Source organism: Perca flavescens, chromosome 18, assembly GCF_004354835.1.
Source record: "Perca flavescens isolate YP-PL-M2 chromosome 18, PFLA_1.0, whole genome shotgun sequence".
Classification (NCBI taxonomy): domain Eukaryota; kingdom Metazoa; phylum Chordata; class Actinopteri; order Perciformes; family Percidae; genus Perca; species Perca flavescens.
In genome coordinates, this window is record NC_041348.1 from 26,026,456 (window position 1) to 26,051,276 (window position 24,821).

Here is a 24,821-nt window from a genome sequence, read left to right on the forward strand (position 1 = left end):
GTGGAAACTTTGAACAAATATTTAGAATTCCAGGCGTGAAATCACAGCAGATTCCTAACTGGTTTACATTCATATCACCGCAGCTGCATGAATAATATAATATTTATAATACCAACATAATCTGATGAAGTCAGTAATTTAAATAGCAATACATTAAATTGTGCGCATTTGAGACAAGTTTGACCTTAAAAACTTACTTAATACTGTGAAATATTTTCATGGCAAATGTTTTCACCCTACATACTGACACTACTAGACCCTGCTACACTAATTGCATATAGAAATGAAATAATACTTGACATTTATATTAAAACACATTAGGTTTCATATGGAGAGTTTAAGACTCTGAATACAACCAAAGTGTAGAGTGTCTTTTAAAGGGCAATAAGTTATTTGAAAATATAATTGACTTTTATTTCTAATAGGGATGCACCGAATCCTAACCTGACTCCGCCAGATGGATTGCTTTGCATTTGCTCGGCTTATTCATCTGGGAACTTACCGTTGGAGAACTTTTGGGAAGGGGCGAAAATACTGGTTAGCTGATTGGATAAACCATCTGTCTATCACCACCTATGAAGAGGTACATGCCCTCAGATCGCAGGTCGTTGATGCCCAGCCATACGGGCCAGTCCCCCGGGTGTCGGTAAAGGATATTTGCCGTTTGCGTAACGAGAATTTAGGAATAAAAGGCACCATTTCAGGTTACTGGTCCATATTCCAAAAGAAGGATCCGAGAGAAAAAAGCATTAGCAAGCGGCTAACAGAATTAGGGCTATCGCTGTCTGGTTACTGGGTACTGGTTAGCTGATTGGATAAACCATCTGTCTATCACCACCTACGTTGATGATAGACGCTTCTCGTTGGCTACCGAGGAATCCAGGATTCGGTTGAATATTGGGCTTTTTGAGGGGGTTTGGTTTCTGCTGAACCTTAGAATATTTTTCCACCGAACCCTACGCTTGCACTACGCTCGCTACGCTGGTCAACGTAATGACGCCGCCGTTGATTACGAGAAGGTGTTTACTTAGGTGGACCATTCAATGCAGCAGGCTGTGAGAAAGTGAAAATGGAACTTGTGAGCAGAAAAAGTTGTTGTTTGGCAGTACTTTCAGTCAAAAGGTGATTCAAGTTGAGCTACATGTTCAATTTGCAATGCCGATTTGTCTCGTGGTGGCAAGGACCCTAAATGATACACAACATCACCGCTGTTAAAACATTTGTGTATGAAACATCCGAAAGAGTACGAGTTGTGCATGAAGGAATCTCCAGACAGCAGCCAAAATGCAGCAACTTCAGGTAAGGCAAAGGAAGGTCACAGCTAAAAACTTCTTCTTTTTTTTTAAATGAAAAATACACTGCTGTGGATGTGTTTATTTCATTAATGTGTTAATGGACTGAGGATGGGAGTAGGATTCGGCTTCGGATTCCGTTTCGGATTCGGTCTTAACTAGTGGATTTGGTATTCGACGGAACCCCAAAAATCCGGATTCGGTGCATCCCTAATTTCTAATGATCAATAACTGGAGGTCAAAGTTTAAGGTAGTAGTAAGGTGGGATAAGGAGTTTGTTTTAAAGTGCCACCCTGTCATCAAACTCGCACAGATAGTTCATGGTCCGATCGCAGTAGTGGTCCCACCAGTCGCCATCGTCTGACGACATCGCCACACAGTTCTCCCGCCTCCCTCCGTCCGGCTGGCTGGACAGGAAGTGTTTGCGCCACTGGAAGTACGAGACCCGCGTCCCATCGTCAAAGAGGTACATGCCCTCAGATCGCAGGTCGTTGATGCCCAGCCATACGGGCCAGTTCCCCGGGTGGAAGAATGACTTGACGTAGTCCGCGAGGGCCTCTTGCTCCTTGCGGTCGCGCGGCATTGCAATGCGGCCGCCGCGTTCCAGGCACTTTCTGGACGCTCCGGCGTAGTCCTCATAGCTGTTGTACACAAGATAGCATTTGTATCCGATCCTGTGGCCCTTCTGGCAACCTTAGAAGCAGAGAAAAACAAGACGGATGCTTTATTGCACGTTTAGAATTCAGAGATGTATAGCAACGAAGTAGAACTACTTCACTACTGTACTTAGGTACTAAAAGGCTGTAGCTGTACTCTGTTGGAGTGTTATTTTTTTCTCCTACTTCCACTTTTACTTGAGTACATATTTTCTATGAGTTTAATACTTTTACCCCGATACATTTTTTTTAGTAACGTTACTCGTTACTGTTGTGAATTCCTCACTCTACGGAGACTGTGTAGGTTACAGTGTGTGTAGTTACGGCTACTGTAGTTACGGCTACGTTAATTAAGTAAAGATCTACTCTACTTGTATGCTGTACCGTATTAGCTCAGTAGAGCATATGTATGTTGTGTCTCTGTTTTACTCTGTTTTATATAGCAAATGTTACTAGTGTATATCTTTTGTCCTTTTATTGTAATTTCTACCTGCCAGATGGAAATTAGCCTTTGGGCTACAATCTGGCACTTTTACGTGTACTGCTGTACATGTTCATCAAATGTGCATTGTCCTGAAATAATAAAATTAAATAAATAAAAATCTGGTGTGCGCCATCGCTACATCTTCATATACAGTCTATGATCGCTACGCAGTAACAGCCGTAGGGACAGCAACGCTAATTAGTTAGTTTACATTGCAACGTGTTTAACGTTACAGGTGTGTCAACTGCAGCGGCTGTGCAAAAAGGCGTCGGGGTCCTGATCAACCTGTCGGGGTTGTATTCGCTATAACAACCGCCTCGCTCTATATTATCCCTGTACTTGTTTGATTGGTGTATCATTGCGCCACCATATCGTCCTGCGACGTTAGATCAGAAGCAGCTAAAGTAGGCGTATCTGTCTTCTTGTCTGCAAGCGGTCAATTTTCACAAAAGAGAGTAACGCGAGTAACAAACTCATTTAAATTTCAGTAATTGTAATTGCGTTACTTGATAAAAAACAAATATTTAGTTACATGCTCGTTACCGCTAAAATTAGTGGAATTACAGTAGCACGTTACTTTGTAGTGCGTTACTCCCAACACTGCTAGTAAGAGTAAAAAAGTTGAAAGTTGAGCTCTAACAATATATTCAAACTTTTGACTGCTTTCTTTAATAACTACATAACACAATACTTGTACTTTTACTTTCAGTACTTGAGTAGTACATTTTAAAATAAACTACTTGCAATACTTAAGTACAAAAAATGTTGAATACTTTAGTACTTCCACTTAGGTGTTGTGCAGTATGTGTCTCTAGTAGTTTATACATGTCTGTTAGAATTAGAGAACCGAAAAAGACAAAAAACCTGCATAAACAGATCTTTTTTTGGCCACTTGGGGGCAGCACAACAAGCTATAAACGCAAAATGTACATATTATCACCATACCAAGTTTATTGCAAACTGTTGCTTGTGTTAAACAGCAGACCCTGAGCTAAATTAGCATTGATTCTGTGTCGTGTTGGCATTAAAGTAAATCTGATACCTTCCAGTCTTCCCGTCTCCTTGCGGTTGTCCTTGCTGTGCTGGTAGACCTCCTGGATGCTGTCCTCCAGCTCCCCGACTTTAGCTGCCATGTTGGTGATGGCGAACAACAAAAACAAGACATTAGAGTCAGTACGGGACATCTTTCTGTTGATTTTTTTTTCTCTCAATGGGATTGCACCCTTACAGCTTATTAGGGGTATTAAATGTTAATGGTTAATGGAGGGCGCCAAATATAGTTAATCCCATTCACTTTCTTTCATTTTAATTCTTTGTTTTGTTTTAATTCATCTTGCTTCATTTATCCTGTGCTATATCAATACCAATTTTGAACAAATTTAAGTAGCATCTTTCTGCAATAGAGGAATCTGCAGTTTGAGGACCGCATTTCTAGGTAGATATGAGTCACTTCTTCATCATATATGAAGGCGTGACTCACCTCATAAGCAACGAGATGTAACCTTAACCTTAACCCTTCATAGCTAGCTAGCTACTTTCATTCGGGAACTAAGGTCTTAGGGGCGCCACATTTATCCTGGATTTATCCATTTCACAATTCAACTGACTGACTTAGTAAAAAAGCTGGATATAAAAAAGTGTACAAAAAGATTGGTGAAAAGGTAAAAAAAAAAAAAAAAAAAAAAGTCCAGGAACAAAGAGAAATGTGGAAAATTTGTGGGAAAAAGTGATCATCTTACCATCCACCCTGGTCAGACGGTCCATTAACTGGCTGACTTTAACATCCAGGGTGTAGTGACCAACATTCAGCTTGTGGATCGCCTGGTCCATACTGGCTAGTCTGGACACTGGGGAATAGAATACAGTAGGGTATGATAGAGGAGACAAAGGAGAAGAACAGGAAAGAAAACTGAGAATCCAGCTGTCTTGCATTAAAGAAATATAAAATATTACTGTGATTATTTAAAGTACAGTGATAAGTCTAATAGTTACTATTTAGACTAAAATATGATGCAGATATTTCGCACATTAATGTCACAGTGTTTGTATAAAGGAAGCTGTAAACCTGAACTGAGACTCACAGACATAGTTGTATGAGTTTTCAAAGTCTGACACTGGGCTGGTTGGCTCTGGTTCAGGCTCTGGAAGAATATCAGGAACGTCCCCTCTCGCCTTCTTCACCTCTGGCAGGGATGCCTGAGACACACACACACACAAACACACACACACACACACACACACACACAGAAACAGACAGAGAGAGAGAGAGATGAATCACAATGTCAACATTTCTAAGATGCTGTTTTCACATATGAAACCAAACCAAGCTTCCCCACAACCAATCAAAAACAAGCTATCTGATGCAAATGACCTCCCCGGGCACATCTGGACCGGTCTCGTTTCATCTCAGAATCTCAATGTTCTAACCGGAGAAACAAGTTTCAGCGAATCGAAGCATAACATTTAGCAAAATGATCTTAATGTTTGTTATCTTTTTGCTCGATTTAGCTTGACCTGACTCCCTCCTACACACGTGTACAGCACAGTACATTAAGAGCATTGGGAATGGATACAATGTTTTACCCAAAGAAACAGGCATGCAACAGTGAATGCAACATCTCCATTAATCGTTTTTAGTTTTAAAGTTAATTGAGTCCAACACACAAACTGTCCTGACCTGGTTTGGTGTAGTATCGGCCGTCCCTGTAGGAACACACACACTCAGAGAACATAAACACAAGAGAGTGAGTGAGGTGGCAGCCGGTCCCATTTTCTGCTTCCTAATAACTCTGCTTTTACTTCAGCAGTAAAACTCTCTCTGAGTCTCTCTCTGTCTGTCTGTCTGTCTGTCTGTCTCTCTCTCTCTCTCTCTCTCTCTCTCTCTCTCTCTCTCTCTCTCTCTCTCCCTCTCTCTCTCCTCTTTCCCTCCTGACCCTTGTACTTCCCCCAGAGATTTGATCCAGGACTCAGTAAAGCAGGAGCAGCAACAGGAATCTCCCATTAGAAATGTGACTGAGAGAAAACACACGGAAGCCGCAGATATTTAAAAAAGAAACCCAATTCAAAATCACATCCCTGTGCTCTGCCTGCTGTCTCTTCTCTGTCTGCCTTGTTCAGGATGCCTCTCCTCTCTCGCCAAACAACAGGAAAGCTCTTTGTTTTTGCTCCCACCTCCCACCTCCCATTTCCACTCTTTGTGTGAACAGCAGCTTTGCAAAGGCCGGAACACATCACAAGTAATGCACTTTTTAAGGCATTTTAAAGGGTTTTATTTTAGCCAAAGGATAATTTCACTGTCCAAAAAGCCTTAAACTGAGAGGACTTTATCGACCCATAAAGGAGGATTTCATCACTGTCCAAAATGACCAAATAGCTTCAAAATAGCCCTGTTCTCAATATTGTGACAATGCATTTTTATTCAGTTTATCCATCTTTAAATTATCAACTTAAAGGTCCCATGGCATAAAAATTTCAATTTATGAGGTTTTTTTTTAACATTAATATGCGTTCCCCCAGCCTGCCTATGGTCCCCCAGTGGCCAGAAATGGTGATAGGTGTAAACCGAGCCCTGGGTATCCTGCTCTGCCTTTGAGAAAATGAAAGCTCAGATGGGCCGATCTGGAATCTTCTCCTTATGAGGTCATAAGGAGCAAGGTTACCTCCCCTTTCTCTGCTTTGCCCACCCACAAAATTTTGCCCGCCCATGAGAGAGAGAGAGAGAGAGACATCATGGCTTTCAAACAAGCAAAGTGGCAGTTGGTCAAGGCCACATTACATAATGCTCATAGCTCAACCAACCCAACTCAAGATCTACTTACTATGTTTTTCTGCAGCTTTGACCTGTATGATGTATCAGTGGTTGTAGTTTGCTCAGTTGTCATGGAGATGGACCTGTTAACATACGAGCTCTGTGGCTGTTATGATTTTCTCTATAACAAAATAAAAATAAAAATACAAATAAAAAAGACAGTTAAACTAAATAAAACTCCATAATTTCCAATACTGAAAAACATCTATTTACACATGCAAAAAGGAGTAGGAAGAAGTAAAACGGATGTACTCCTATCCCTTTAATGTTCAAATTGCATGTTGTTTACTGTAAGTATTTATTTCTGGCTTAAATGTTGGCTGAATTCGGTTGCAGATAAAAAACACTGCATGCCTCTTACACATGAGCACAGTGTGGTCATAAACTCACTGGCATGCACGCCCGCACGCCCGCACACACACACACACACACACACACACACACACACACACACACACACATACACACAGCCCTTGTTTTGGGCTGAATATCAGGCCTGCTTTAATATAAATAATAATTATAAATAAATCAGTGGTAAGACCATTATGGAGTTATAATCTATTCAGGGGAAATTATGACATACTGTACAATAAAAAGTAAAGTATGTGCATGTGTGTGTGTGTGTGTGTGTGTGTGTGTGTGTGTGTGTGTGTGTGTGTGTGTGTGTGTGTGTGTGTGTGTGTGTGTGTGTGTGTGTGTGTGTGTGTGTGTGTGTGTGTGTGTGTGTGTGTGTGTGTGTGTGAGAGGCATGCCAGTTAAAATGCCACAAGAATTTAGTCTTCCAGGGAAGCCGAGGCAGGGCTCTGGGATCTGGGGACTGGGAGGAGCTCAGACTGGGACTGGGAGCATCTGCTTTCAGCAAAGAGGGACTGATGTGTCTGAATCTGAAAGACAGCAGCACATACACAGCTGTTCCCGTACACAACAAAGTCCAAAACCACAAACTTTTTTTATAGACTTCAACTGGAAAAAGGTGTTCATTCTTGTTTTGACCTTGGTGGTTCCTGATGATTTCCCACTGTGAACAATGGAAGTAAAAAAACTAGGGCTGAAATGAGTGGTGCTTAGTCAGTCAACAGAAAATGAATCAGAAACTATTTTGATAATCGAAATTAATTGTTTAAGTAAAAATACCAAAATCTTCAAGTCCAGCGTCTGTGACAATTTCCAGCTTTTCTTTGAATTATGTGTTTTTAGATTTTGGACTGCTCATCAAACAATAAAACCCAATTTGAAAGAATAGCTGATGATGAAAATAATTCTAAGTTGCTAATCTAAATCAAACTTTAAATGCTAGAGCATTTGCAATAGTAGAACAAAGAATGTTTATTTAATGTATGAAAATGACATGATAAAGCACCCCCTTAAATTCACACGGTCTCCCCACAAGATTAATGTGTTAAATGATATGACCATGTGTGGGTCTACATTTGAGTAATCATACATAGGACTGAAATGCAGATGTTTCCCATACTTCGATCACTAATGCAACGGGGTATTCCGTCAGTACAAAAGCATGTGGATGACTTAATCAAATTTCCAACTAACTGCAGATCTCTCAGACCTGCACCATGCTTCTAAAATAGGAGAAATCTTAGTCTGGTGCACAGCGAACTCAGTATCTGTCAGATCAGTTCAATGGTTTTATATTCAGTTTAATAACATGTCTGAGGAGCGGGCTGCCTTATTAGCCTGCTAGACATGAGGTAATACAATAATGCTCCTGTTTCTGTGTCTACTGTATGATTTTCCTGTACTCAAACATTTGTTGCATAAAAAAAAAAAAAAAACAGGTGAGAGGGAACACAAAGCAGCCTTTCAGAGTGTGGAAGTGTTGGGTAGTGCTGCAGGGAGGCGGCTGGACTGGACAAAGGTGCCTCAGTTCAGCTAGGGATGATGAACACAAACATACAGTACCTTAAGGAACAACACTGATACAGGATGGATTTAGATTTAATCTGTTTATGGTTATTTTGTTCTGATGTGGAAAATCTTCTCTGACCAGTTTAAAGTCCCAAAAATGTTCACATTTAGTGTTTTTTACGATTGTGTTATGTAAAACCAAATAAGTGAAAAGAATATAGTTTAACATTTTGGGTAATAGCTTAGCTTAGCTTAGCATAAAGACTGGAAGCAGTGGTAAACACATAGACAGTATATAATGGACCAACAGAGCCCGTTGCTCTGGACGGAGACCAGTGATGGATATTAGAAGCACTTTTCCGGTGAGCGCTGAGCGTTACTGCGCAGCCTCCAACTGACAGAGACAACATAAATGTGACGTGAGCAACGTGTCTGAAAGTTGTAAGTCTTCTGGTAGCTGTGCCAAGAGAAATCTCAATCATTCCCAATCTTGCAGAGACAGAGAGTGTAAGTATATGTAAGGAGATAACATAAGCACAGGCTAATTATTGCTAACTAACATGCTAGTTAACATTAGTAATTAAACTTAAACAGCTAATGTAAGTCTAAACTGCCTGCGAGCTTCTCCTGTACTATACGGTAATTCCTCTACTGTGCGACAGTAAGTCACGTGGTTATGACACAGTCGTTAGCCTATTGTTACAAAAACGTCTGCTACGGAGCCATAACTTGAGGTACAAGTTAATGGAGCCTTTTATACATTGTCGTGTTTCTTTAGAAATAAACAACAGACAAATAGAGTCTTTAAACGCTTCAGATGTGAAGTTATTCGCTGTCAAAGTGATGTCAAAATGAATGGGAGTCAATGGAATGCTAACGAGAGGTGATATTGTTGTAGCATGAAAATGGCGCATTGGAGGTTCGAGTTCTGAAGCGAAGCTTACCCCCCTTGGGTAAACAACAACTCCCTAGCCTGGGAAAACCCTGACGAACTTCCGGCAAATTTGAGATTTGCTCTGCAAGTCAGTCTGGCCAAGAGCCCATTCAAGCCCATTTCCAATTTTTCCAAATCGAGGCACCAATCACAACCGTTGAGGCGGCCTTTACACGATGACGATAGCGCAGCGACAGCAAGCAGCTTTTTGTTTACATTCAACATGACGGCCACCGAAGCGCAGCAACCCGTTGATGCCGCGGTCGCTGCTGCGTCACCCGGATCGTTGGTCTGATTGGTTGAAGGACTAGCCAATTGCGCCCAGAGGCATTTGAGCGGCATCCGTTGGTGACGCCCCTTTGGGAATGGGCTGCGAATGAAGCTTGCCCTGACCCACTCTCAACTGAGAAGGGTCTGGTGTCAACCAGGCTAACAACTAGCCTGACACCCCCTACCTGAACCTATAAAGCTAACTAATTGACATGTTACATCTCGGGGGTTTTTCTCATTCGTACAAAAACTTAAGTTTAAAAACGACAGTGTTTTATGAGGCTTATGTTTCAGACTAATTTTTGTTCAGGTGCAGTAACTTCTTTTTGGATGTGCTGCTGTTTTGTTTTGTTTTTTAACTTTTGGACAAAGCCAGGCTAGCAGCTTCCCAGTTTCCAGTCTTTGCGCTAAGCTAAATAGCTGCGGCCTCCTGCTACTTATTCATTCGTTTTGAAAATGTTTAAACAAATCCTTTAAATTTCCTCATTTACTTTTTAGTTCTAGAGTCAAGGTTTTGAATGTCTATAGTTGATTTCACCAAATTTCTCTGTTTTACAGTGCAAAATGTAGTTAAGACAATCATCGACACGAAAACTACGTAACCCACAGTCATAATACAAAATGATATGACATCAGTCATAGCACAGGTGGATTGGAGCACATCAGGTATTCAATAAAAAACAACCATCCACTTCATGTCGGTCTAAGTCAGGTGGCCCTGGCTTCACAACGTACATTATGTATGAAACACAGAAATGCTCTTCATTCCTTAAATAGCAGTGGCTGCTTTGTGCTGGAGGGACACGGTGGAATGAGGTCTGGTGATTCTAAAGTGGGCCAACGTGTTGTTCAACTGAACAGCACAAAGTTTCCTCTGAGCACCAGACATCCTTCCCTCCTCCTTTCTGAGATGCCATTTTGGATCTGGTAGAAATTACAGCTGGAGGGATTGATGTCATGGAGCCGAGAGGGAGGTCAACAAGAATGCAAACAATCTTCTACCGATGTTGCATTTGTAACCATAACAAACGCTCCTACTAGTAACCTCCTCTTTCCCTCCCAGGAGGAATTCAGCAGAAACTATTAACGTGGCCTTTATTCAATTTTGACAATATAATTTGGGGGTGTGATCAAGAAGGGAAGGGGGGAAAAGCTGGGAAATGGTACTCAGCATTACAAAGGAATAGGGTTTGTGTCCCATTAAAAATCCTTTTGTTTTCCAGAAAACAGAAAAAGACAAGAAACAGGGTTGACTTATTTATTTACTTCCTTCCAATTTGTGACCTCAAAATGCATGAGTGCAATATACATGTATAGCATAAGATACAATCAGCAGATAAATATAAAATTCTGTAAAATAGTACTCTAGTCATGTAAACTGGATTTTAGATCTATGACAGAAGTGGTACAAATCACTACATGCCTGCCTGTTCATCTAAAAACGCGACGTTTGAATGAGTCTTATTTTCATTAGAAATGCACTACTAGCTTTTCTCAGCACTAGTTTGAGGTCAAAAGGGACAGTTGGAAACGGTGAGGAAGTGTTGGCGAGACACTAAATCCATAAATGAGATCTGTAACGGGCAACCCGGACATTCATACCATGAGTTTGAGCACTACCATGGCTTTGTCAGTTTGGTTTCTACTCACTTAAAAAAAAAAAAAACGAAAAAAAAAACCTAATTCAATGAGTGTGTAAAAGTTGGAAAATACATTCTGCTATAATGGTAAAATTCCATATTTCCCATCTGAACACCTTTCAACAGTCAATTGATATTCCAGGAATTCCATGACCAGTAGGAACGATGTCTGTAGTCATTGAGTTATGTGGGCCAGGACTGCAGTACTGAGCACTACTTTAACTCTAAAATTCTTAGGTTTATAAGAATATATAGGTACGTATAAATAAAAGCACATTAAAAGAGCGAAATCTTCATAACAAAAAAAACATAGAAAATAGGATGAGTGTTCTAGTGTTTTGCACACATGGAAATTTGACATGCTTAAGGTACAAAAATGTCCTTGCTTGCTATATTAGTGTCTAAAAGATACACGTAAAGGCAGCCAAGTCACACCTTTACTGTGCATTCACATTACAAAAAACGGGATCAACGGGTTATCAGAGTTACCTGGTAATTCAGGTATATCCCTGGTAACTCTTGGCTAACGTGTAGACCAGTTAACTAGGGCTGGGCGATATGGAGAGGATCAAATATCATGATACTTTTGACCAAATACGTGATATAATGACTAAGTGGGTAAAGGCAAATAATAGAACAGTTACCAACAGTCTGGTAATGTAATGCAGCCTTTAAAACCAGGAAAAGACACCACTTATGCCATATTACGATATTATGATATCCAAAATCTAAGACGATATCTAGTCTCATATCACAATATCGATACAATATCAATATGTTGCCCAGCTCTACAGTTAATACACTTGTCATTTGTCACAAAATGCATCCACAGCTGAACTTTTTATTGGTGTTGGCTAATAAACCATTTGTTTTCCAAACTACTTTATCCCCCAGCCTTCCTTTATTTTAAGGGTAAAAAGATGACAACCATCCTTGGGGCGCAGTAGCAGCTGTAGCTAGCTCCTAAATTTCTTTATGACATATATTGTATTTTTTATGCAGTTCCAAACTCTTATGTAATCTTCTAACCAAGCTGTTGCAGTGTGAATGCACAGACGGGGGGTGGGGGGTGGGGGAGCACAATCCATGCTCACTCAGCATTTAGTGGGCAGGGGGTGTTTGGCAAGACATCTAAGAGATTCAAACTTAAATCAATAGAGGGAGAGGGAACACCAGCACACAGGCAGTGAGATAATGTCTTAACAAGCCACTGAATAGAATTATAACAATATAAGGGTGGTCATTTCTAAAGCCTGGTGTTTGTTACATCCAGACGTGGATGTCTGTGGTCACGGCAGCGTGGTCCTTCTTTAGAGTGATGATGAGAATGATTCATTCGTAGATAGCGGTGACTGGTCTCAACTGTGGTTTACCAGTTGTCTAGGAAGTCGAATCCGGTCTTCAGGATGTTGTTGCTTGTGTTGAACTGAGGGGACGGGAGGTCGGGAGAGACAGAGAGAGACACAGGTCAGCACATTTGACTGGCTATTAGAACCAATATTTTATTTATTTATAGGATATGAAGGAATTATAATGACTTAATGACTTGTTTTTACTTATTTATTGGATTGGTTTTATTGGATTCATTGTATCAGTGTTGGCTGAAATTCTATTATTTTGCCACAATTTTTATTTCTGTATTTGCCGTCCTCCTACCTACGGCTAATTTAACTGGAATCTTTTCTTTTATTTGCATCTCTCAACATTTCTCCAATTTCTTTCCCCCCTTATGTATTCAAGCTTTTGCTGGCCTTTCTTTTGCTTGTGGATCAAGCTCTGGCGCAGACTAAAGAACCGGACAAAGGCTGAAAAGTTTGGTTCGGTTCAGCTCCAGTTGGGACTGTGATGTGGTCCGTTTGTGGTATAAAAGCAAATCAGACCGACCACAGCACTGTGTGATATTTGGATGCGTGACTTTAGCAAGAATTCAAAAGCTTTACGGTTATTAAATCCACCTAATGACCATGAAGAAATGTCAAAGAATGTGTATTAGTGATTTATATAATCACGCAAGACCAAGTGAGTAAAAAGGAGTTAAAACAGTGGTGCGTTACGCTTCTGCTCTACTCTGCGTTTTGGCAACAGAGTGAAACATAGCGGTCGCATAATAACCGTCCATCACTCTTAACATAACAGTACAAGATTCAGTAATGTGCTGCATGACTTGCTTCTGGTCTCTGGAGTTCCATTTCCCCACATGGGCCCATGTAGTTTTCCTCACCACCGAGGTTTCTCCCTAAAAAGGAGGTTTTTTTTTTTAAATTGCCACTGTTGCACTAAATGCTTGCTCTTGGGGGGATTACTGGAATTGTTGGGTCTTTGTATATTATAGAGTGTGGTCTAGACCTACTCCATCTGTAGTAAGTGTCCTGAAATAACTCACTTGAGATTTGATACTATAAATAAAATTGAATGTAGCACTCTAACGCCCTGCAGTGCCCTGCTATGCCACCAACTACTACAAATACTATTTCTGGTCATTGTTCCATTGTCTTTACTAGGACTATCATTGCCATTGTTCATCACACCCACAACCGGCACCGTCAGACACCGCCTACCAAGAGCCTGGGTCTGTCCCAGGTTTCTCCCTAAAAAGGAAGTTTTTCTCACCACCGAGGTTTCTTCCTAAAAGGGATTTTTTTTCTCGCCACTGTTGCACTAAATGCTTGCTCTTGGGGGAATTACTGGAATTGTTGGGTCTTTGTAAATTATAGAGTGTGGTCTAGACCTACTCTATCTGTAAAGTGTCCTGAGATAAGATTTTATACTATAAATAAAATTGAATTGAAGATACAGGAGGACAATCACCACAACTGCCCAACATATGAGTTACCCGTCAGGCCATATAACCTGATATTATATACAGCTCTCGGTTTGTTTGTATTAAGTCAGCATGAACAAAAAAAAAAAAAAAAAACGACCAAAACTAAGAGGCAGTATATATATTTCTTTTTAACCGAACTACAGGTGTGAATGCAGCCTTTAGAAACATGGACTGAGTCAAAAACCATTGCTATTGTGAGTCTATATATATTGGGCTAAACAAATTCTGCACTTTAAAAGCATGTTACATTCCAGGCCACATCCTGATATCGAAGAGAGTATTTTCTATAGACATGTGGAATGTGATTTTAAATATGTGAATCCGTCTAATATACGACTCCAAATTTGTGTAATTTTCAGGAATTCTTAAGCAACACAAATAAATAACTCTTAGTGTAGTTTTACACAAGTGGGCCCTGGTCTCATTTCAGTCACATTTTTATTTGCCCTCCAGTTTTCTCGTTAACTATGTGACTGTTTACATTTTGCACAATGGATCTAAATGGCATTCTTCAGGCTGTGCTGTGGCTGGAGTCATGGAGGCTAAGCTTCTCGCTTTTCATCAGACTGTAACCGTTTAAACGTGGGTGAATGGCAATGTGGAATGTGATTTTGGCTTTGAATCCATCACTGCTGCATTTCACAATCTCCAAAGCAAATGTACTTAGAAACTGTGCTCAGGTCACTTTAAAAAAAACGATATCCATTTCAGAACTCACCTGGGCAAAGGCGGGGCTGGCGATAGAACCTTCTTCCTCTTTCTCCACACCAGCGGGGTGGTTGGAGGGCTTGGACATCATGCTGGTGGAGAACACCTCATCCACGGTGTTGCTGACCGATGGCAGGGTGCTCTGAGATCGCTCCCATCCTGCAACGGACGACGACACGCTGACAGGCGGTGATGGGCTTGACGAAATCGAGATGGATGGTGTTGCGCTTATAGAGACAGGGATAGGGGGGTGGGGAGCAGGAGGTTTGGGTGCTCGCTGTTTGGTGGACCTGGAAGCAGCTGGAGGGTGGGGGTCTGCTGCCTCAGGCTCCTTGGTGGTGACAGGGGTCTCCTGTAGGAAAATGATAACAGTTACAGTTAATGTCAGATTTTTAAGGTTTCTTTTACATTACACACGTTTAAGATCACTTAAGCTAAGATGGTACTAAAAGAACAAATGCTTTGAAATTTTTCAGAAACGGAATCTGAAACAGTGGTTATATATTTGTTGACATTTCCTTTAAGCTTCTTGTATGATCATGGCAGGCTACATGTACAGTATGTAGGTGGTTGATGAGGCTGGACAATGCAAAATCACAACAACAAATGTTTAAGAAAGTAGAAAAGAAAGAAGAGCAAAGTAGAACATTCAAAAACAATCATGACACCGTTTCTTTTTTTTGACTGAAAATTGGCTGCATTCACCATCTGCTTCTCTGTGGAGGCTCCACAGATGCCAGCTATCTCAGCTTCAGGCTACATTCTATTTCAGGAAACACAGCTCTCGACAAAACAAGTGACAAGTGCTGAGGTGGGAACTTGCTCTCAATATGTTGTTTGTTAGAAACTATGCAGACCAGCAATGCAATGCTTGTGACAAAATATATGAAGAAAACCTTTTGGCAGCCTTAACTTGAATTGAAAACACCCCCGGGAAGCGAGAAACACTGGTAGATTTCAGTGCTTACCTGTCGGAGGTAGGAGGGGAGGGATTTCTCTCCTTTCTCGAGGGATTTGATCTGGCTGGGGGTTAGGGACTGGAAGTTGGCTTGCTCTCCCTCCAGCCTAGACCTCTCGGCGCTGATCTTCCAGAAAGACGACTCTTCCTCTAGTTTCCGTCCCTCGCTCACAGACACCTTCACAATTGCACAACAACACGTTTAATAAGGCCAAGGATTAGGGGCTGTATTCATAAAACGTACAATTGCATGGTCTCTCCTTTTAAATTTGAACTTTGAAGTTGTTCTTTGAATTTAAATTCCTACTGGAGATTTATACTATTCTAACAAGCCAACAACGCACAATTTATAGATCTAGCGGACTGCTTTTTTGGGACAAATACTGTATTAAACCTGCCATGTTGATCTAAATATTCACGTTTTAAGTGAACTATTGGTAACATCTTAACAGCTAAACTGGTGCTTTCAATCTTAGTGTTAAGATGCATGCTGAGATTTTCTTGATCACACCAACCATACCCCCTCACTGTGATTTAGGTTAATGTTACATCCAAACCCAAAAGGGTTAAAGTTGCTTTGACAAATCAGTCCAAAGATTCACAGTATGTAAATGTAGTTACTTTTCCCATGTGATTGCAGTAGACATACAATTAAAAAAAAAATATATATATATTATACAGTACACACGAGTACTGTATATAATACCAAGTCAAGACTTTTTAAACTACATTTACAGTAACATATGATGAATAAGGGTTTCCTTTCCAACCAAAATATACAAATTTAAACAACCACAGTGCACTCCTTATCGTACCTTAGTTCCTGGTGTACTCTTGGCAAGCTGGCTGGAATGAGGTACCTTTACAGCCTTTAAGTCTGCCTGCGAGGCTGAGATTCCCTGGTCAGCAGGGCCTGATGTCAAGCTGAAGTCCAACTGGCTCTGAAAGATGGGAGCAACGTTCACAACAATATCTCCAAGACTTGACTGGGCTCAACTCTACATGCAAAATTCAGACAGAAAAGGACCAAGTATTCAGATAATGTAACTGCAGATATTAAAGAAAGGATAGAAATTAACCTGTCGCCTAACTTCTGAAATGACTGTTTTAAATGGGCAGATTTGATCATTTTCAGTTTTATGTAATTGTAAACTGAGTATTTGGTTTTTGTTAGATTGTTTGAATACTTCACATTGGGCTTGTGATTCTTACAATTTTCTGACATTTTAGCTTAAACAATTATTCATGAAAAAGTAGTCAAAACATGAGTCAATATAGATAAAAATAGTTGCAGTGCTACATTATAGTGCCAAATTTCTAGGGCTGTGCTCGATTAAAGAAATTCTTAGTCGACTAACAATCATTAAATTGTGTCGAGTAATCGATTAGTTGATTTAATCGACAGAGCTGTAAATCTGAGTTTCTCCGCAAAGAGCCACGCAAAAGCACCACTTTAATTCTTGTGTTTACCAGAGATGTGTACGTTTCTTGGAAATAAATCATTCAGCATGAAAAAAGCATAAAACATGACTAATCGACTAAAGAAGTCTAAGTTGACTAAGACCAAAACTACCGATTAGTCGACTAAGCGGGAGCAGCCCTACAAATTTCTTCCCTATGTTTTTAGTGTAAGACTCAAACTTAATATTGAATAACACTGAATATATTTACCTTTGTTTCCCACGAGAAAGGGGCAGAATGCTCATCTTGCCAGGTAATATCCTAAACAGAAACACAACAGTATACAATTTTAACTAACACACTAAGGGCGTTCCTTGAATAATAAAGTAATGTACCTTTTATACTAGCTATATTTAGGAGCAGAGTCTACCATACATTATTTAGCTACATCGACTTAAAAAAAAGCAACCAAAATTATTTTATATTTATTCATATATTCAACACATGATTATGGCATTGCTTATTGTAATTCTATCGAACAGAAAGTATTGTTTCACTATTAGGTCTAATTTGATCTATTAATCTATTTATTGTGGTTGCGACTAGCTACATTTCATTCATAGCTACAGTAGGTTGCGTATCAGGCAGCCACTATGACGTTTACCTAGCTACATATTTCAACGGCTAGCTACGTGGCGGGTTAGCAACCATGACAACACAAGGCTATCCTGACCTCTAAACACACTCACAAAGCTATTTAATGTCAATTAAAATATGGTTTAAGTACCTCTTCCCCGAAATGAACTATCTTCTGACCCGTCTGAATGAGCAGTTTAGGGTAACAGACCACTTCTTCACGGTCAACTCTGTGCATGGCGTATCGAGCTCGGATATGGGGATCCATCATCCCGTTGTCGATAGCGCTGTCTTGCTCTTGCGGCGTCATTTTCTCCCAGGACGAGCCGTGGTTGGCTTTGATTTTCTCCCTCTCCTGCATTATTTTCTTCGCCATGGAGTTGATAGAGGAGAAATATTCGAACTTCTTTTCCTCCATCCTGTGGGCGTCGAGCCCATGGTCGAGCCCCGCCATGGTTGCGGCGGCCATCTTTAGCTGCTTCCAGCTGTTGTTATTGTGACGGAAACTGGTGTTCATCGCTGTGTGGGCGGTGGGCGGGACGTCTGTCGGGATGACGTGGATGGACACAAGAAATTCCATTGGGTTAGCGCCCTCTATATGAAGGGCGCTACGTTGGGTGTGTTAATGGCGTCATCTGGTGGTCTTGTCAGATTATGGCAACTACACCACAGGTTAGTGCTGGTCAAAAATAATATCATATAATATTTAACTGTTTGTCTACTGACGCCACCGTTACTCCGTGTTATGAATCTTGGAGTAACGGTCGGAGTGACACAGTAGATAGTGGACTAGACGCCCAGGGGTCCAGTAGGCCTAGCTAGTTAAACCTGCAATAACATATTGTTTGCCACCGGAGGGCAGCGGAAACGAGTTGGGAATGCAACGTCGACATATCATCATTGACATAGCAAACCGTTGCTTATTTAGCAGTTATTAAACATTATTATTAATTTGGAGTCCTTGCCACCTGGCGAATGTAAGTCTATTCACTCAGTGTTAGCTAGCTCTGTTTATCTGGCTCTTTATCTGCTAATGTGCTCCACTATGTTCACAACCAGGCACCAGCTAGTTGCTAACTGTGTAGCTATGTCAACTGTTTGGTGCTGAGCAGGTGAGTCAGTGGGTTAAGTGAAACACTGTCATTTGATACATTGTAGGAGGAATGTTGAAAGAGAAGGTAAAGCTTTCTGAAGAGAAAAGTCAACCAGAACTCTTCAGCAAGGTAACAGTCAGACACACTGACACGTTTCTTTATAGAGTTAATGGCCCTCATTTATGAAACATGCGTACGACCTAAAACAGGCGTACGACGGGCGTATGCCGATTCGTACGCAAAGCTCGGCATGTCTCAATTTGGACGTGAGCGTAGGCTGCGATTAAATCTCACGTCTGGTCTGAACTCGTGTACGCAAGTTTCTGAGTCAGCGTGGCCTTGCAGTGCAGCATATAATCAGTTTAACAGGAGAAGGAGAAGTCATCAGTTGATCACTTATCAGCAATGGCAGATCTGGCTCTTTTAGAAGACCTCTATGAGCCGGTACAATAGTGCACACGTGCCACGGTGGAGCGCTCCATCGGATTGTTTAAGGGCAGATGGCTCGCATCAGTGGGGGGGGGGACCCTATACACGGCAGAAAAAGTCTGCAACATTGTTTTAGCCTGTGGGATTCTGCACAACATCTCGCAGGGAAACTGGGTGCCATAAATATAGCGATGGAGCCAGATGACCCGATGCCCAGAGAGCAGTGTCCAGAACAGCCCCCACTGAAGGAGACAGGATATTATTATTCCTCGCTTTTAAAAGGTAGCCTATAGTGTTATGTTTGGCAATGATATTCATAGGCTTCAGGAAACATGACGATGCACAACATTTTTATTTATTATTCAGGTTTTCATTTCTATGTCGTGAACGATTTATTTCCACCATTGACCGAGTTATTTCGGCTTGTTTTCCCAGCCCCTTTGCTGTCAGGAGACAGGGTCGTGGTGGTAGTCCAGCACGGGGGGGCGGAGGACACGCACTCTCCCTCAGCTGTTGTCTCGTTCTGACTCATGAAAAAAAACACCATCCATCCATCCATCCATCTTCGTCCGCTTATCCGGTGTCGGGTCGCGGGGGGAGCAGCTCCAGCAGGGGACCCCAAACTTCCCTTTCCCGAGCAACATTAACCAGCTCCGACTGGGGATCGAGGCGTTCCCAGGCCAGGTTGGAGATATAATCCCTCCACCTAGTCCTGGGTCTTCCCCGAGGCCTCCTCCCAGCTGGACGTGCCTGGAACACCTCCCTAGGGAGGCGCCCAGGGGGCATCCTTACCAGATGCCCGAACCACCTCAACTGGCTCCTTTCGACGCAAAGGAGCAGCGGCTCTACTCCGAGCTCCTCACGGATGACTGAGCTTCTCACCCTATCTCTAAGGGAGACGCCAGCCACCCTCCTGAGGAAACCCATTTCGCCGCTTGTACCCTGGATCTCGTTCTTTCGGTCATGACCCAGCCTTCATGACCATAGGTGAGGGTAGGAACGAAAACTGACCGGTAGATCGAGAGCTTTGCCTTCTGGCTCAGCTCTCTTTTTCGCCACAACGGTGCGATAGATTGAATGCAATACCGCACCCGCTGCGCCCGATTCTCCGACCAATCTCCCGCTCCATTGTCCCCTCACTCGCGAACAAAACCCCAAGGTACTTGAACTCCTTCACTTGGGGTAAGGACTCATTCCCTACCTGGAGAAGGCATTCCATCGGTTTCCTGCTGAGAACCATGGCCTCCGATTTAGAGGTGCTGATCCTCATCCCAACCGCTTCACACTCGGTTGCGAACCCGATCCAGTGAGTGCTGAAGGTCGCAGGCCGATGATGCCATCAGGACCACATCATCTGCAAAGAGCAGCGATGAGATCCCCAGCCCACCAAACTGCAACCCCTCCCCACCCCGACTACGCCTCGATATCCTGTCCATAAATATTACAAACAGGATTGGTGACAAAGCGCAGCCCTGGCGGAGGCCAACCCTCACCTGAAACGAGTCCGACTTACTACCGAGAACCCGGACACAGCTCTCACTTTGGTCATACAGAGATTGGATGGCCCTGAGTAGAGACCCCTCACCCCATACTCCCGCAGCACCTCCCACAGTATCTCCCGGGGACCCGGTCATACGCCTTCTCCAAATCCACAAAACACATTTAGACCGGTTGGGCATACTCCCAGGCTCCCTCCAGGATCCTTGCGAGAGTGAAGAGCTGGTCCGTTGTTCCACGACCAGGACGGAATCCGCATTGTTCCTCCTCAACCCGAGGTTCGACTATCGGCCGAACCCTCCTTTCCAGCACCTTGGAGTAGACTTTACCAGGGAGGCTGAGAAGTGTGATACCCCTATAATTGGCACACACCCTCTGGTCCCCCTTTTAAAAAGAGGAACCACCACCCCAGTCTGCCACTCCTTTGGCACCGTCCCAGACTTCCACGCAATGTTGAAGAGGCGTGTCAACCAGGACAGCCCCTCCACACCCAGAGCCTTGAGCATTTCTGGACGGATCTCATCAATCCCCGGGGCTTTGCCACTGTGTAGTTGTTTGACTACATCAGTGACTTCCGCCTGGGAAATCGACGACAATCCCCCGTTATCCTCCAGCTCTGCCTCTAACATAGAGGGCGTATTAGTCGGATTCAGGAGTTCCTCAAAGTGCTCCCTCCACCGCCCTATTACCTCCTCAGTGGAGGTCAACAGTGTCCCATCCTTACTGTACACAGCTTGGATGGTTCCCCCTTCCCCTCCTGAGGTGGCGAACAGTTTTCCAGAAACACTTTGGTGCCGACCGAAAGTCCTTCTCCATGTCTTCTCCAAACTTCTCCCACACCCGCTGCTTTGCCTCTTTCACGGCAGAGGCTGCAGCCCTTCGGGCCCTTCGGTACCCTGCAACTGCCTCCGGAGTCCTCCGAGATAACATATCCCGGAAGGACTCCTTCTTCAGTCGGACGGCTTCCCTGACCACTGGTGTCCACCACGGTGTTCGTGGGTTACCGCCCCTTGAGGCACCTAAGATCCTAAGACCACAGCTCCTCGCCGCAGCTTCAGCAATGGAAACTTTGAACATTGTCCACTCGGGTTCAATGCCCCCAGCCTCCACAGGGATGCACGAAAAGCTCCGCCCGGAGGTGTGAGTTGAAAGTCTGTCGGACAGGGGCCTCCTCCAGACGTTCCCAATTTACCCCACTACACGTTTGGGCTTACCAGGTCTGTCCAGAGTCTTCCCCACCCCTGACCCAACTCACCACCAGATGGTGATCGGTTGACAGCTCTGCCCCTCTCTTCACCCGAGTGTCCAAAACATACGGCCTCAGATCAGATGAAACGATTATGAAATCGATCATTGACCTCGGCCTAGGGTGCTCTGGTACCAGGTACACTTATGAGCATCCCTATGTTCGAACATGGTGTTCGTTATAGACAATCCATGACTAGCACAGAAGTCCAACAACAAACAACCACTCTGGTTTAGATCAGGAGGCCGTTCCTCCCAATCACGCCTCTCAGGTGTCTCCATCATTGCCCACGTGTGCGTTGAAGTCCCCCCAGCAGAACAATGGAGTCCCCACTGGAGCCCCATGCAGGACTCCAGTCAAGGTCTCCAAGAAGGCCGAATACTCCGAACTCCTGTTTGGTGCATATGCACAAACAACAGTCAGAGTTTTCCCCCCACAACCCGCAGGCGTGGGGAGGCGACCCTCTCGTCCACGGGGTAAACTCCAACACAGCGGCGCTCAGCCGGGGCTTGTGAGTATCCCCACACCCGCCCGGCGCCTCACACCCTGGGCAACTCCGGAGAAGAAAAAGAGTCCAACCCCTATCCAGGAGTATGGTTCCAGAACCGAGACTGTGCGTAGAGGTAAGCCCCACCAGATCTAACCGGTAGCGCTCCACCTCCCGCACCAGTTCCGGCTCCTTCCCCCCAGAGAGGTGACGTTCCACGTCCCCAGAGCCAGCGTCTGCTGCCCGGGTCTGGTCCGTCGAGGCCCCTGACCTTCACTGCCACCCATGTGGCATCGCACCCGACCCCAACGGTTCCTCCCACAGGTGGTGGGCCCATGGGCTGGAGAGATGGGAGCCACGTAGCTTGTTCGGGCTGTGCCCGGCCGGCTCCGTGGCAAACCCGGCCACCAGGCGCTCGCCCGACGAGCCCGCCCGTCTGGGCCTGGCTCCAGCGGGGGCCCGGGCTTCCTCCGGGCAGGGTCACTCCATCTCTACCTTGCTTCTTCATTGGGGTTTTTGAACCATTCTTTGTCTGGCCCCTCACCTGAGACCACTTTGCCTTGGGAGACCCTACCAGGAGCACAAAGCTCCAGACAACACAGCCCTCAGGTTCACAGAGACACACAAACCTCTCCACCACGATAAGGTGATGGTTCACGGAGAAAAAAAAAAAAAAAAAAAACACAAGTAAAATAAAAGACACTGCATAAACTCCGCTACCTTGTGTTTATTTAAATATAGGTACACCATGTAGGCCTAAGAGATTGCAATAAGCCTGTATATTACTATTAGGACTATAGAAAATGCATCAAGGATGTATAAATTAAATAGGCTAAACTTCAGCTGGAGTCCGATTTACTACGGCAACACTGTTGACCGCATCAGTGATCTCTTTCCATTCCGCATTCTTTCTACAGCCTTTAATAACAGTTTTCAGGCTGCCAAAAAGTACACACGTTAGTGCAAATGAACCGGAGATATCAGGGTTTCAATCTCCACCTCTGAAAGGTGCCACTTCTCAGCCGGATTACGTCTCGCCATGTCGTAAATTGTAGGGGCGAGGCCTTGTCAGTACCAGATCCGTTCCAACTGTACAATCCGTAGATGTTCGCGCATGCGCTGTGGTACGATGATTTACGACACTACCGATCTGTTCCCACACTAGCCTCCACCGGGAAGTTAACGTTAGTTTAGCTAATAGCTAATTCACGTTAGTTTAGCTAATAGCTAATTCGGGCGGACCGCTAGGTGATTATAGCGGTCTGCCGTTAGCCTCCACTGGGAAGCTAACGTTACTTTAGCTAACAGCTAATTCAGCTAACCGCTAGCTGAGACAGCATGCAAACTTTTAAAAGACCCTCAAAATAAAACTTCAAAACAAACATTAACATATATAACAGCTGTTACGTCAGTTCTACTTTACTTGTGCTCATTTAAAATACAATCACTCAATACTTGTCTTTATTGTTACTGTAAAGTCTTAATTTTGCTGTAGCCTGCTTTTCCCATTATGTTTGACTTAACGTTATTTTAGACTGAATCTAGCTGTCCGTTTTGCCTGCACGATCCGTTCTGCGCATGCGTTATTTGTCGGCTAGCGGTTAGCCGAATTAGCTGTTAGCTAAACTAACGTTAGCTTGGGTGGAGGCTAGCGTGGAACAGATCGGGCAGGTTGTAAAACGGTATCATCTGCGCATGCGTGAACATATTGCGCATGCGCAGAACGGATTGTGCAGGTGGAACGGATTGGGTACTGACAGGCCTCAAAACCGAGAATATATTGGGGCGTGATATTTAAATTACGATCGTTTCCAGCTGCTGCATTTATCAATGTACGACCATTCTTACGCTCTGATTGGTGTGATACGAACGTTTCATAAATCACACGTGAAGCCTGTCGTAAGATGATTTCTGCGCTCATATCTGCGCTGGTTTCTACGTTAGGTTGATTAATGGGGCCATTGTGGCTAAGAAGGCTAACAAATTTAGCAAGCAGTTGCTTATCCAGCAGACATGGTGGAAGGAATCTATCATTCAAATGCCTGCAATGGGAGACTCCAGTGCTTCAATGAATTTCCAAAAATTAAATGTAGTAATCAGCAGAGCTGCAGACCTGCGAGATACTTGTAGGTTACATGCATTAACTGCATAAGTTACAGTTCACTGGATCAGCAAAGATATACAGATGATCCACAAAATACTTTCTGGTGATATTGATCTATATTATACATCTCACTATTTCGTCTTTACTCCTTTGATGTGATTATTTGAACACTAAACAAATACAGTTTTTTAAAGTTATTTTCAGTATTTTTCTGTATTTAAGTCAGTGATTTATAGTATGTTAAATGTAATTTCAGTGATACCCAGAAACAGAAATCTTCAATGTAGCATGAGTATAAAAACGGTGATCATGAAACAAAAACTGAGATGCCATTTGAAATGTAAACTTCAAGCATGTTTTAATTAAACATTAGTGGACCTTTTTTTAACGATCAATTATAAACACAATCATATTAAAATACGAAACATGAAAAAAGTGAATTATTTGTTTTTAAAATATTTACAGTTCTTAAAAGTCACATCTGCAATTT

The 24,821-nt window shown here is 43.0% G+C and overlaps 2 protein-coding genes across 2 annotated transcripts; both read right to left on the reverse strand.

The window, feature by feature from the left end:
• Positions 1-1,387: 1,387 nt before the first annotated feature.
• clec11a (C-type lectin domain containing 11A) lies at positions 1,388-5,548 on the reverse strand. The gene is made up of 5 exons (XM_028605815.1): positions 5,110-5,548; positions 4,514-4,628; positions 4,172-4,279; positions 3,475-3,558; positions 1,388-1,985 (listed from the first exon to the last, which is right to left on the reverse strand). Exons 1-5 carry the CDS (start codon positions 5,200-5,202, stop codon positions 1,573-1,575), a joined length of 813 nt encoding a protein of 270 aa, XP_028461616.1. The 5' UTR covers positions 5,203-5,548; the 3' UTR covers positions 1,388-1,572.
• A 6,088-nt stretch (positions 5,549-11,636) lies between these two features.
• Positions 11,637-18,019, reverse strand: c18h1orf198 (chromosome 18 C1orf198 homolog). The gene is made up of 6 exons (XM_028605484.1): positions 17,626-18,019; positions 17,109-17,159; positions 16,253-16,378; positions 15,448-15,615; positions 14,490-14,831; positions 11,637-12,373 (listed from the first exon to the last, which is right to left on the reverse strand). The coding sequence occupies exons 1-6, from the start codon at positions 17,989-17,991 to the stop codon at positions 12,317-12,319; spliced, it is 1,110 nt and encodes a 369-aa protein (XP_028461285.1). The 5' UTR covers positions 17,992-18,019; the 3' UTR covers positions 11,637-12,316.
• Positions 18,020-24,821: the final 6,802 nt, after the last annotated feature.

Excerpts from the sequence above, each read along its gene's own strand:
- clec11a (XM_028605815.1), bottom strand. The coding sequence starts at position 5,202 with ATGGGACCGGCTGCCACCTCACTCACTCTCTTGTGTTTATGTTCTCTG. Across the intron at positions 4,629-5,109 it reads CCGATACTACACCAAACCAG|GCATCCCTGCCAGAGGTGAA; the intron begins GTCAGGACAGTT and ends TGTGTGTCTCAG. Across the intron at positions 1,986-3,474 it reads GGAGACGGGAAGACTGGAAG|GTTGCCAGAAGGGCCACAGG; the intron begins GTATCAGATTTA and ends TCTGCTTCTAAG.
- c18h1orf198 (XM_028605484.1), bottom strand. The coding sequence starts at position 17,991 with ATGAACACCAGTTTCCGTCACAATAACAACAGCTGGAAGCAGCTAAAG. Across the intron at positions 15,616-16,252 it reads AGAGTACACCAGGAACTAAG|GTGTCTGTGAGCGAGGGACG; the intron begins GTACGATAAGGA and ends GCAATTGTGAAG. Across the intron at positions 14,832-15,447 it reads TCCCCTCCTACCTCCGACAG|GAGACCCCTGTCACCACCAA; the intron begins GTAAGCACTGAA and ends ATTTTCCTACAG.